The 14,553-nt window shown below is 39.6% G+C and overlaps 1 protein-coding gene across 1 annotated transcript; it reads right to left on the bottom strand.

Moving 5' to 3' along the window:
• Nucleotides 1-2,971: 2,971 nt before the first annotated feature.
• On the bottom strand, nucleotides 2,972-12,107 carry tmed7 (transmembrane p24 trafficking protein 7). The gene is made up of 4 exons (XM_008114028.3): nucleotides 11,890-12,107; nucleotides 11,603-11,813; nucleotides 7,113-7,358; nucleotides 2,972-6,354 (listed from the first exon to the last, which is right to left on the bottom strand). The coding sequence occupies exons 1-4, from the start codon at nucleotides 12,090-12,092 to the stop codon at nucleotides 6,118-6,120; spliced, it is 897 nt and encodes a 298-aa protein (XP_008112235.2). The 5' UTR covers nucleotides 12,093-12,107; the 3' UTR covers nucleotides 2,972-6,117.
• Nucleotides 12,108-14,553: the final 2,446 nt, after the last annotated feature.

Below are 14,553 nucleotides of genomic sequence, written 5' to 3'. Positions count from 1 at the left end.
CCCCTTCCCTCCTTTCCCTTTGGAGATGTGCTTTCCTCCTCCTCATTTTTTCGCACAGGAAAGAGAGTCACCCGCTCTTGCCCTGCATTGAATGAAGGAGCAGCTTCCAATCCGCCACAAGATGGTGTTGGATAATACAGAGTGTCGGATAAGCGGAGGTTGGATAACCGGAGGTCGGATAAGTGAGACTAATGTATTTCCAAAAAGATATGTGCCCAGAGACTGGGTGCAGTTATTTCCAGTAGACAGAGAGAGTTGTGTCCCGATATCTTGAAGGGTACATGTTCCACATCCCTTTCTCAGTGGCTGAAAATTCATATCGGGGAAACCACTTTTACATATATCAACCCTATTTCATTGCACACCAGTGAGCTGAATGGGTGTTAAATTATCTTTTAGAAAACAGAAACAGAACCCAAATTGAACATCTAATTCTAGAGATCTTTTTTATGAGCTTGTCAAAACATTCCACAAACTACAGGAAGAATGTATTGCTATTCCATGTTATAAAAGATGTATTGCTATTCCATGTTATAAAAGATGTAAGACTTCAAAGCAGCCCTTGTTTGAATTCACCCCATGCCTTATGAATGATGGTTTGATGCAACTGGTGACTCATGCATGGTGGCTTCCTAAGAGCCCTGTACATATTTTCTTTATCTGGAACTACAAAATAGAGAACTGTTAGGCAACATCTGAAAAGCTGCCACTTATGGTTAGTAGGCTGCAGTGCTTAAGCTGTTAAAAATAATATGGGATGTGGGAATCCTGGTCAAGCAAATTTGCTGCTAAACTTTGCATATGGCTCCATTCAATGCAAGTCGAAACCAAGGGCAATATCCCATGCAAGGCAGTTTGGGATTTTCCATCTTCTGAGGATATATTTTACTTCAGGCAATCGAGGTGTGCAGGAGAAAGGCTATGTTATAGTGTGCCCCAATATTTAAGATTTTGTTCCAGATTCAACCTCCCCAAATATCAAAATCTGTCAATACTGAAGTCTCATTATATACAATGGCATAGTAAAATGGTGTCCATATCAAATGATGACATCTAGGTTTGCTTTGGGGATTAAAATAATATTTGTAAGCCATGGATCAATGAATCCACAGATACAGATGGCTGATTATCCGATGCATCAAAATCATGGCAGAGGCTTGGACTGGATAGCCCACAAGGTCTCTTCCAGCTCTATGATTTGGGAGTAGTGTGGCATCTGGAAAAAAAACATGTTTCTTTTGACTCCATCCCTTTCCATCAAATACATTCACTGTCGTTTCAGTTGGCAGATATTTATATACAGGATGAGATAGAAGAAATGATAACGCAAAAGGTACCAGGTACCCTTCCCCTTCTTGTTATATTCAGCATTTCCATCTTCTCTCGCCATTTTCAACATGTACATAAATATCTATCAGTTGACTATATTCCCTTTACAATTCACCACAGTATTCCAACTTTCTTAGGTTTAATATTCATTTGCAGGCATGCCTCTCATCGCTTTCACTGAATGTTTTTATATGAAGAAATAAGTTTTCTCTGCTGAACCACAACTATGCCTTGAAGAATGGCATAAATACTATAGTTATTCCCAACAAGAGAAGACACACTGAATCAATGGTGAGCTTTTTATTATTAATGTAAATTAGATCGGCTCAATAGTGGGACTGATAATGGGGTTCAGGTCTTTTACCTCATACCCAAGAAATGAATACTTTCAGACAGTACTCTATTGAGACCAGTCCTTACAACTTTCCTCAGTTTTGACAGTATAGTATTTACTTGAAAGCTATTTTCAGTATGGAAATGAAGTCATGTGATTTCCAGCAGACAGCATATGGAGTTTCCGCTGCTTCAACAATTTGCTAAACACACAATTTCCCAATTCCTTTTCTGCTTTACTTCTCTCTGCCACAAAAACAGAACTCTTCTCCTTTTTCCCTGGGCTTGTCATCTTTCACCTTAAGCCTGTGGCTGGCCACAGTTTGCACTGTTACAGGACTAAAACAAATGCTGCATTAAATACAATGTGCAGAATGTGATTTTTAAAGCCAATTTTTAAATTTCAATCGTACTTGCCCACACTAGTGGCCTTGACTTTTTGAGGCTCAATTAATGACAAGGACAGAGTTGAAATAAAACCCAAATGCACGGACTTAAGCCAGTCCTAATGCCATGGCATGGTCCCAAACTGGGTGATGATTCTGCATTGTTACTGTAAAAAAAGATAGGTTCTTTACTGCATGCTGTATATTTAACATAGCACTTAGTACAGCAAATTTAACACATCATTTGCAGTCATAAAATAATTAAGCTAACAATTGTTTCAACTAACAAATCAAAATGTTAATTGTCTAAAGTACTGCTTCCAAAACTGCAGGTCTGATCCCAAATGAGGCCACCTTAGCTCAATGCCGGAGTTCTGAAAAATTTGGCAACAGTAAAAAATCGGTTGTAGTGTTTACTGGACTTTGTAGAAGATGCGTCAGCTGTACTTCATAAAAAAGCAAATCAGCCTGTTTAGTAAGTCTTACAAATGGTGTTATCAGTAAATGTTTGATTTAATATATCTATATACCTGGGGGTCACATAAACATGGTCGAAAGGCCCCCAAGCGGAAGTTTAAAAAGCCCTGGTCCAAAGGATAAACTCGCTGGGCATGGGCAATGACCAATTAGCTCCCCATCCAAAATGTCGAAAGAGAAAGAGGGCTGCGTGTACACCTATGAAACCATTGGGTGTACTACAAACTGCACTTACATAACCTCTGAGAAATTGGTCATTTCTGGGTAACTTTTATGTTAGAATAGTACCCTAGCAGGGATTCTGGACTTTATCTGGTGTTATTTTAATACCAATCCAACTGCAGGCTTGGTATTTAAATTTGCAGTAAGCATACCTCGCATTCTTGCATAGAATTCTTGTACAAAGTAAAACTGGACAGTCTTCCAAGTAAACACTCAACAGCAGGTTCTCAATCAGCTTTCAGTCTTTAATAAGATAGAACGTGCCCAACATAGTGCTGTCCAGATGTTTTGGACTACAGCCTCCATCATCCCCATTCAGCAATATATAAAAAAAGATAATACTTCCCCCATCTTGATTTTTGAGAACATCCAAAAGTCAAGAAAGTTTCCGAATAAGGAACCACTCCAACAGAACCTTATCTTAATATATTTTTTCATATAATTTTTCACTGGGCCAGCACAGTCTTATTAACATCAAGAACCAAAGTTTGCAAGTTATATCAGAAACAGGACACTTCACATCATGGAGATTTCAAGCAAATCATATCCAGAAAGTCAGCATCATGGCAGGACTAAGCTGTTCTTCAAACATAGAGATGTAATGAAAGACTACTGTTTGACTGTTATGAATGGCTCTCTACATAAATGCAGAAACCTGTTGTAGTGTTTGATTGTGTGTGTCTACTGGTTCTCTACTACTAACCTAAGACGGGATGCCAGAAAAATATATGGGTACCCTGAAATGTTTGCAATGTATGAAGAAAACATAGAAAAATACACTGCATATTACGCAGCAATATGATTTGGATGCAACAGCTTCTTTTGTTAGGAGTCAGAAATCCTACACCAGAAAAATCAAAACAGACATTAATAATGGAGGTGGGGAGGATTCAGATAGTGTCATGGCAGCCATTTACAGAAATCTGACAGATAGCAGTTGTAGTCATATTTTGCAGAAAACTCATTTCAAAGCTTTTTGCATGGCCAATGATTGCTAAAATTTACCTGCCATATAAATATAATAAGGTAGCCACAAATACCTAAATCTGGACTGATTAGGCAATCTAAAAAGCTTGACAGATCAACTCACAAGCAGTTTAGAATTTTATTCAGAACAAATGGACATCATTGCTTTTTCTTGCAACTGTGACTATTTCTGCCTATCTACAGAATTTACATGGCACTCCTGCTTATATCTTTTGGTAACAGGAATCGAAGTGGCAGTGGTGTGGGATTCCAGAATTAATAAGTGTTCTCTTCTGAAAACTAACTTATCTATGCCTATCCTCTTCAATGGCATGAGTTTTGCAAGAAATTGACAAAAACAGTCAAGACATTTATTTTACGCAAATTCCATTGGGAAAACAAGAACATTGTACACCAAGTTATTTCTACAGGATTTTAAATAGTACAGCACAGTGATGTTCTTTGTCCCTAAAACACATTCATGTTGTACCTTCTAAAAAGCTGAATACACTATGTGACATTTTTATTCAAGCAGCTGACATTTTTAATTACTTGAATAACTAGCTGAACCAAGAGTGTCTTAACAAATTTAGAAGCTGAGCTAATCAGTGATGGGAGTATTTCTGTGCCTTGAATACCATACCAGCACTTGAATACCACAGCCTAGATCAGGTCTGCATAACCCATGGTCTTCCAGGAGTTTTGGACTTCAGTTCCCAGAATTTCTGACCCTTGGACAAGCTGTCTAAGGCTTCTGTGAACTGGGAGTCCCAAAAACCCGGAGGGCCACAAGTTATGCGAACTTGGCCTAGATTCATGCTGAGGACTTAAGTATAACACACTGTGCAATAGGTGGATTTTCCCAGGACTGATTATCTACAGCAGCCTCACAAAGTGTCACCTTTGAATAAAAAAACAGTTAATCGAAGACTGCATTTTTACCATGGTAAGTCTTTGAGCATAGTGGTATTTTCATGTTCAAACAGTGCAAAAATTGGCTCCACCGTCTCTGAAAGGCCACATTCTCCAATTAAATACATATGTATTTAGAAGCTATACTCAATGAGGTTTACTTTCAAACAGCTGTGTTTTATCATTATGGTGGTGATACTAATTTCAGTTTGGTTACTTGAAACTACAGTAGCCTGTGCAATCCCACATCTCTACAGGCATATATAAGACATTGTCTATTTGGAGTCATCAAAATAAACGAACAATAAATCAAAGTGGGAAAGAATAACTTTTCGGCCTGCAGATATTTTGCCTCCAACTCCCATCAGAGTCATCTAGCAAGGGTAATGGTTAAGAATTGTGGGAAATGAAGTCTAAAAACATCTGCATGGTTAACAACTCCCCTCCACTGCTATACGGCAAGAAATCTGTTGCTCCAAATATACACAAAATGATGCTTCTATCCAAAAATGATAATGACCAGGAGAAAGAAACACATTTCTGTATGATAGCCATCAGAAAGTATTTTCCAAGTTACTAGACTTAAATAAACAAATGTAATACATTTACCAAGACTATTCAATTGTGTCCTATATTTGCAGACATATTGTTTAGTAAGCCAATTTACTTTACAACCTGCAAAATAACTTATATCAAGGAGGTCTCATAGGACTACTGACATTGCTAATGAAGAGACTGTAAGATTAATTTAGTAACAAACTATATCACTTACTGTACTTCAGCTTAGTCTTACTGACTTCAAGTCTTACTAAGAAACTAGAACTGAAAAGTTTAGATGGTTTGTGTCAAAGCCAGTTGATATTTCAGTTCTTCAGAGCAGCAGCAGCAAAAGCTCAAAGACTCAGCTTCAAGAATTACAAGGTGTTCTCCCCATTTATTTCGTTTAAAAAGATTTTTTGCCAATATACAGAGGATTGGTTTCTCCATAGTTTAGTCTAAAAGTTGGTACTGTAAAAATAAGAACTGCTGAAATGGTTCAGTAAGAAAATATGACTAGAATTTTCATAGCAAAACAAAACAATGCAGTACAAGTCATTGGACCAAATATTTGCCTTCTATTCCTATACCTCCCAAATTTGAGAAAACAGACTGCACCCAGGCAATTTTCAAAACCACCATTTAAAGAATTTATTTTAAAGCACTATGTTCCTACCAGATAATCTCATTAGTTTTAAAAAATAGAAACCTTAAGTTAGGTGTCTCAGAAGATATGAACAAAAGGAAAAATCCAAACAACACAAATAAAAAGCTGCCTTTCCCCACAGCCTTTGGGAAATATGTATTTTTCAATTTTAACTGGAAAGGAAAGGGCAAAGGTATTTAAAATGTTCCCCATTTTAATTGTTCTGCAACTAGACATATGAAGAACACTTTTCTTTTCTTTTCTTTTTTTTTTACAAATAGTGGGTTTGAAGTATTTTCTCAACATGAGTTACGATCCAACACGAGTTGTGGTGGTTCTTTTGTCTGAGAAGAAGCTCTTGAGAAGAAATACCTGCCCAATGCTAACTACAAGAAGAATGATAGCTTCTCCTATTGACCAATAGGCCACCCGAGTGTTTAAGTCTTCTGCTCTGCTGCGGCCTTGTGCTTCCCTCAATCGAAAATGAGTCTGGTAGTCAATGACAGACTTCAGAGCCTCATGAATTGAAACGCAGGCTGACTCCATCTAGAGACAGAGAGAAAATGAAAGGACTTATGAGCAGAGTTTTTTTTTTTAATTAAACAGTGGATTCTGCACTTGACTAGCATATGCAACATGGTAAGTTTTATTTACAGAAGTCTCTGTAATTGTTAAAAGGATTGCACAATTTATGTGAGCATTTATAAATATTACAATTCTGCAATAAGCATACTTAAGATAATAAAAAATAAGACATCATACACTTAATTGAAAAATATAGGGAGGCCCAGTCCAGTGTTAAAACACTGAACAGTATTGTCATATGATAACATTCTGTCCTGATGGGGTTTCCCCACTTATTGCAGTGATCCATTTTCTCACATTTTTCTTGTAAAGACAAAAAACTGGAGCATGCCTCAGCAACAGAGCTCACAAATGAATATATCTGTGACCAATAGACCTTAAACTATGCAACCTAAATCCAAGAAAATGTGCATTCTAATCAACAGTATGAGTATTAAAGCTTATACTGTATTATTTATCTAAACTCAACTGTGCAGCTATGTGTGGACTTCCATTCAGATGATGATCTTAGTATTACTTATTTATACTGGAGCACGATTATATACAACTGATTCCTTTTGAATGCATTATTTAAAGTTAGCAATTAAAAATAATATGCTTCATTCAATTTATTGAAACAAGATGAAACTGGACAAAAATAGTACTGGTGTATATTTATAATCTAATTAAGTAAGCTTGGGTTTACTGTATGATGAAAGTTATTTCTGAAGCAACCATACCTGAGTAAGTGCAGTAACTCTATTTTCACTAGGAAATAGAGGTGGTTCATCTCCAACCTGGAAGTCGAAGTATACTGTTTTGTGTGTGAAAGTGGAGAACTCATTGCTGAAACAAAATTTGTATGTTCCATTTCTGGATGCAGTAAAGGTAAAACTATCGTACTGTTTTTTCATCTCTTTGTACAGCACAATTCCATCTGGATCTTCTAGCCTACAGTCAACATCATAGTGTCCTCCAGTGATCACCTGTAGCACAAAAAATACTAGGATTTAGAACAGCTGTTGGTTGTTCCACCAATAGTATCAAACATCATGGCAGAACCAAGTACTGAGACACAATAACACACCATACACCATTAAAATAGTTGCAGTATCAGAAATATATTGACGTATATTGGCCCAAGAAAATAGATTTGCACTTTTCCCACCATCACAACCTAGATTTACGCAACAATCCACACCCAGATATGACAAAATCAAAGATCCCCAAAATCTTGATCTTGCATTTATAACTCTATCACTGTACACCACAAATACAAGCAAACCATAGAGATGGATCCAGACTTCATAACCTAAAAAATGAAGGGCTCTATTCTCTTTATCTCCTGATCTTCCACCACCAGCTCTGCCTAAGGAGCATGTTCAGATGTTAGGTTCTGGCCTAAGTAAAGCCCTTGAGTATTTTATTCTATAATTTTTTTAAAAGAATCTACAAATTTTGGGGTTGTGCACAAATTATGTCACATGAGTCACACTGAGACTTTAGTTAACTACTAGAATATAAGAGACCACATGGTGCAATGCTATCTTTATATCAGGCCAGCTCAACACAGGATAGGAACTGCAAGTACAATGCTTATGCTAAAAGAGCTTCAAATGTTACTGGTACATTGATGACCAAAAATTGCAACACTACAATATGTCCTTCCTGGATATGACATAATTTTGAATGGCACACAATCAAAGCAGGCAATGGTGGCATGACTTTAAATGGTACATTTTCCATCAAAGATTAATATGGAGTATTATTCCCAACCTAGAGCAGTGGTTCTCAACCTGTGGGTCCCCAGATATTTTGGTCTTCAAATCCCAGAAATCCTAACAGCTGGTAAACTGGCTGGGGTTTCTAGGAGTGGTAGGCCAAAACACCTGGATTGAGAACCACTGCTCTAAGTGTACTAGAACACATTTCCCAGAGATCATGGGAGGTGATGTTCAACATAGCTTGAAGACAGCAGGTGCAGGAAGGCTGACAGGGGATCTCTTTTGTTACTTACCTCAGCTGCCTTCATCATGATGGTAAACACAAGCAAGAAATTGGGGGCAGGGGGAGCTTAATTCTCCTAATGAATCTAAATTCCCTATTTCTTCAAGCACATAGCTGGGCTGAATGAATTGGAAGATGGCATTTTCCAGAATGCCTTTCTGGAAAATAACCAACAGATAGTGGAGGAAAAATCAAACAAATAAATGTCCATCACACGGTTAAGGTGACAACATTGCTCCCTACAGAGGAAAATAGGTACCAAAGTGAAGTCTGCAGATTTTGACTGCAATATCCAATATTTCTTCCAGACCTTTCCACTTTAATAGATTCATAGAGCTGGAAAAAACCATCAGTGACATCCAGTCCAACCCCCTCGCATGTAAGAATGCAAAATCTAAGCATTCCTGATGGATGGCCATCTAGTCTCTGTTGTAAAACCTCCAGAGAAGGACACTCCATCACACTCCAGGGCAGTAACATATTTCACTGTCAGATAGCTCTTACCATCAGGAAGTTCTTCCCAATGTTTAGGTGTTATATCTTTTCCTGCAGTTTGTATCCATTGCTCATTCAGTACCTCCTACATGAGACTCTATGGCTAGATCATTTAATAGTGGTGGAGTGATGTGTCAAAAGAAGAAAAGGAAAAGCTTGTGCGACTATTGGGCTTTTGGGAGAATGCAACACCACTTATCAATCCTTGCACCTCAATGCTGTTCTGATACATCTCATCGTAGGTGGGAGTGGAAGAAAGAAAAGGATAGAGACAAATTACACCACCTGACTGAAGCAAACAAGGAAGTAGGTAGCATGACAGTTTGATGTTGCTAAATAGTATGGCACTGTATGTCTTCTCAGTACAGGCAGCACCTAACACAATTGCATAAATGGTGGTAGTGTTTCCTTTGTTTCTGTTTAACAATGGAATGATTCAGTTCGTGTGGTAAAGATTTTCTAATATTTTAAGCATATTTGTGGAAAAGTTAATTCTTTTGACTACACCCCAACATCCTCCAGAAAGACTTTCCCAGAGTTTTACACACAAACACCTAATAAGATATGGTTACAGGAAAAATAAAATATGAGTATTTTGGCAGAATCAGTACATAATAAGCGATGGCAAGTGGTCAGGTTGGCTAAAACTAAAAATGGGAGCAAAAATGTGGTAGTATGCAGCCACGTTGTGCAAACTGAAGCGCACAGGAACATAGCACTTCTATTTACTCAGTTAAACCACAGCAATGCATGATGATTCCTTTGAAAATCTTCTAAAGGCTAAAAAAATAGAATTAACACTAGTTTCCTTCCATCAGAACATAAAGGTTAAGTAACCTTTATCTGGAAATCAGAAATGCTCCAAAATTGTCCATATGGTTCACTGAGACAGTGATAGTGACACCTTTATTTTCTGATGGTTCAGCACACGAAAACTTTGTTTCATGAATGAAATGATCAACCATGCTGTGTATAAAATCACTTCCCGGATATGTATTTAATGAATATATAATATGGAAACAAAACAATTTTGTTTCTAGAATTTTGTCCCATTTCCAAGTTATCTCACTATGTATGCAACCTGACTAGTCACAGATTCAACCATTTATGACTTGTTAATATTAATAATATTAATAATAACAGGGGGGAAAGCAAATCTTGATGTCATTTTACTACACCTTTTTATCATGTCAGAAGTGACTTGAGAACAAACTGCAAGTCACTTTTGGTGTGAGAGAGTTGGCCATCTACAGAGACGTTGCTTAGGGGATGCCCAGATGTGTTACTGGAGGCTTCTCTCATGTCTCCGCAAGCTAGAATTGACAGACAGAAGTTCATCCCGTCTTGCAGATTCGAACTGGCAACCTTCAGGTAAGCAGTTCACAAGGGTTTAACCCATTGCAGCTCCTTGCCGGTTCAAATCCGCAAGATGGGGTGAGCTTCCGCCAGTCAGCTCTAGCTTGCAGAGACATGCGACAAGCCTCTCAGTAACACATTCGGGCATCCGCTGGGCAATATCTCTGTAGACAGCCAGTTCTCTCTTATCAGAAAAGACTTGCAGTATGTTATCAAGTCACTTCTAGCACAATTTTAAAAAACTTCTAGCATGGGGCTTGAGCTTTCATGGATTTTGGTATCTGAGGCTTCTTGGTTGGTCCTATAACCTATTATTATTATTATTATTATTATTATTATTGTTATTATTATTATTATATTACTATTACCCCTGTGGATAGCAAGGGTCCACTGTATACCAAAATTCAAAAATATGCCAAATACTTCAGATCCCAAGCATTTCAGATAAGGACGGATCAACTTTCCCAGTCAAGGGGTGCATCTACACCAGGCATGGGCAAACTTCGACCCTCCAGGTGTTTTAGACCTCATCTCCCACAATTCCTAGCTGCCTACCAACTGTTAGGAATTGTGAGTTGAAGTCTAAAACACCAGGATGGCTGAAGTTTGCTCATGCTTGATCTATACTGTTGAACTAATGCAACACAACACCACTTTAACTGCTGTGGGATCCTGGGAGTTGTAATTTGGTGAGGCACCAGCACTCTTTGACTGAGAAGGTTACCTGCAGCTATAACACAGTGGGTTAAACTGTCAGCTACAAAAGATCTTGCCGACTGGAAAGTTGACAGTTCAAGCTGCGGGAAGAGTGAGCTCTTGCAGTCAGCCTAGCTTCTTCCTACCTAGCAGGTCAAAAACAGCAACGTGAGTAGATAAATAGGTACGGCTTTAGAGGAGAGGTCAGAGCCCCCAGTGCCACAATCGGTTAAACCCTTGTGCCAGTAGGACTGCTGACCTGAAGGTTGGGTTGCTGAGCTGAAGGCTGCCGGTTCAAATCCAGGGAGAACGCAGATGAATTCTCTCTGCCAGCCTCAGCTCTCAATGAGGCAACATGAGAAAAGCCTCCCACAAGGATGGTAAAACATCTAAACATCTGGGCGTTCCCTGGGCAATATCCTTGCAGACAGCCAATTCTCTCACACCAGTTTCTCAAGTCGCTCCTGACACACACACAAACAGGGAGGTAAAAAGTATATTATATTAAATAAAGTATATTACAACTCCCAGGATCCCATAGCCTTGAGCCATGACGTTAAAGTGGTGTCAATGGGCATTCATCCTTCAATGAAGCGTGGTGCCGCTTTGGTGGCGCATATCCTTCAATCGTCCACCCTCTGAGGCCCCGGGGAAGGGGGAGCGGCGAAGGCCTCACCTGGAACTCTAGGGTGCACTTGGTGCCCTGCGCGATCTCCTCGTAGAAGCACTGCTTGGCGTTGTCGGGCAGCTCGAAGGTGATCTCCGAGGCCCAGGCCGCGGCGAGGAGGAGGAAGAGGACGGAGAAGAGGGGCAGCATTGAGGCCGAGGCTCCAGGGCCTTGCCGGCTCCGCAGCAGCATCGCCAAGCGCTCGAAGGGGACGAGGAGCCTGCGGGGGAGGGAAGAGGCTCCGTGAGGGGCGCCCTCGAGGAAGCGAGGCCTTCTCCAAGCCGACGAAGCCTCACCTGCGCGGGAGGCAGCTCCGACCTGCGGCGTGGCCTAAAGAAAAGGAGGGAACACCAACCGGAACCGACGACCGGAAGTGACCGGGTTCCACCTTGCGCGAGCGGGAACAACTTCCGGGTGAGTTGTCATTTGTAGACGTGGTGTTCTTTGGAGGCAGGAGGGGAGGGAGGCGGGGCTTCGTGTGTGTGAAGGGCGCTCTCATTGGAGTTTCCAGAGCGCGGCGCGCGGTAGGCTATTGCTAGGCGACGGCAGTTATGGAGCTCTTCGGGACCCCGCCTTGAGGAAAAGCACTGGGGAGACGACGAGGCGGGTGTTTTTCCTGGCTGAGGGCGCGTCTCCACCGCAGAAGTAATTCACTTTGACCCCACTTAACTGCCATGGCTCAAAGGGTCTTTAGGCCCCTTCTACACTGCTGTATAAAATTCAGATTATCTCCTTTGAAGTGGATTATATGGCAGTGTGGACTCATATAATCCAGTTTAATGCAGGTAGTGTGGATGACCTAATTTGATAATATTGATTATATGACAGTGTGGACACATATAATGCAGTTTAATGCGGATAGTGTGGATTAGCTGCTTTGATAATCTGGATTATATGACAGTGTAGACTCATAATCCAGTTCAATGGAGATAGTGTGCATTATCTGATTTCATAATTTGGATTATATGGCAGTATAGACTCCTACACTCTAGTTCAAGGCAGATAGTTTGGTTTATCTGCTTTGATAATCTCAATTATAGGGCAGTGTAGAAGAGGGTTTAGCCTTCTTTCCCAAAGAGCGCAGGTGCCTTGCCAAACTACAACTCCCAGGACTCCATTCAGCCATTGCAGTTTACAGTGTAAATGCACTCTCAGTAGATCCTTAACTAACAATGGCCCCTTCTACACTGCCATATAATCCAGATTATCTGCTTCGATCTGGATTAGGTTGGAAATAGCCAACTTTCTCAAGCCTACTCTTTTTGATGATTTGTCTGTTCTGCCTCCATGCTGAACTAAATGAACTGGAAGGAACCATAGCACGAAGGACAGATTGGAGACTGTATTTGGTGAAACAAAATATTTTATTAATAGACAAATTGATCTCTTTTCCTCTTGTTGCCACTATGAAGTCTCTTGTGAGGAAAGAAATCTTTAAGTCTATGCAGTTCTGGATAGATATTGCCACAGAGTATAAAGTCTTGTAATGATTGGATTCTTTGTATCCTTGAGATGACTTCAATGCAATGTTGGCATGGCTTTCTCTATTGCTGTAGTCTATGGCTTTTTAATCTAATACAGTTCCAACGTGACGTGAATTTCTGTGATCCTTTTACTTCCTACACTTCCTTCCAGTGCCTCACCAACTGACAAAATCTGACAAAAAATAACTGCCATTTCAGGGTGGCAGGAGCCAAGGCTAAGCTCCGCCCCTTTAGAATCTTAAAGAGGCAGGACAGCAGGTGATGTTCTGCCTTCTCGTGGCATGACATTGTCTGTATATAATATGTTGTTTTATTACTGAAGTGTATGTGTGTTTTTAGTATGCAGTTTTTCCTTAACTCTATGTTCTTGAGGCAGTGGGAGGGGCTGCAGACCATGTGACCAGATCAGAGACTGTTTAGAACACAGTTTAAAAAGATGTCAGTTGAGGGATAACTGTTGAAGGTGACAGTTGGAAGTAGACAGTTATGAAGGAGAGTTGCACAGAGCTGTGTAGTGTTGAAGAGACTGATAAAGACGGAAAGTTAGACACAAACCAAAATGTTTTAAAGTTCTAACAAGTTCCTGTATTTTTAAATGCATGAAGTTGCGAGCAAAACAAACACGTTATTTTAAAGAAGAGTACTTGAATTTTTGTCTCCTGAGAGCATGAAATAGAAACAAGATATTTATGAAGAATAGATGATTTTTGAACTCTAAACAACACTTCTGAAGATCTGCTAAATAAATAAATATCCGCCCCGAGTCTCCTTCAATCTGCCATGAGTCCCCTTCGGGGTGAGAAGGGCGGAATATAAATACTATAAATAATAATAATAAAACTTTATCTCCCCGAGCGAGATAAATAAATACAGGTGGGTACCATTTCTTTCCTTAAAAGATATAAATATTATGGTTTACCCAATTAGTTATAATCCAGTAGTTTATGATCCTAACAGGTCATAATCCTCCATTTGGTTATGTGACCAGTGATTAACCAATAGGCCATAGGTTATGGTCTCTAACAAGATTATGCCTATCAAATAGGTTATCCAATAGGTTATGATCCTAACGGATCATAATCCTCCAATAGATTATGGCGCCTTCCACACAGCCAAATAAAACCCCACATTTTCTGCTTTGAACTGGAATATATGGCTGTATGGATTTAGATAACCCAGTTCAAAGTAGATATTGTGGGATTTTCTGCCTTGATATTTTGGGTTATATGGCTGTGTGGAAGGGCCCTATATGAGTCTACAGTGCCATATAATTCAGTTCAAAGCAGATAATTTGGTTTTCTATGGCAGTGTAGAAGGGGCCAAAGGGAGATCTTAGGTGAAATGTATCAGGGAGGGCCCTTCTGTACTGCCAAATAAAATCCAGATTATTTGAACGGGATTATATGGCAGTGAGGACTCGTATAATCCAGTTCAAAGCAGATAATCTGGATTATATGGCACTGTAGATTCAATCAG

This window comes from Anolis carolinensis, chromosome 2, assembly GCF_035594765.1.
Source record: "Anolis carolinensis isolate JA03-04 chromosome 2, rAnoCar3.1.pri, whole genome shotgun sequence".
NCBI lineage: Eukaryota > Metazoa > Chordata > Lepidosauria > Squamata > Dactyloidae > Anolis > Anolis carolinensis.
The sequence above is the reverse complement of the archived record's forward strand: the minus strand, read 5'-3'. Positions and strand labels throughout refer to the sequence as shown.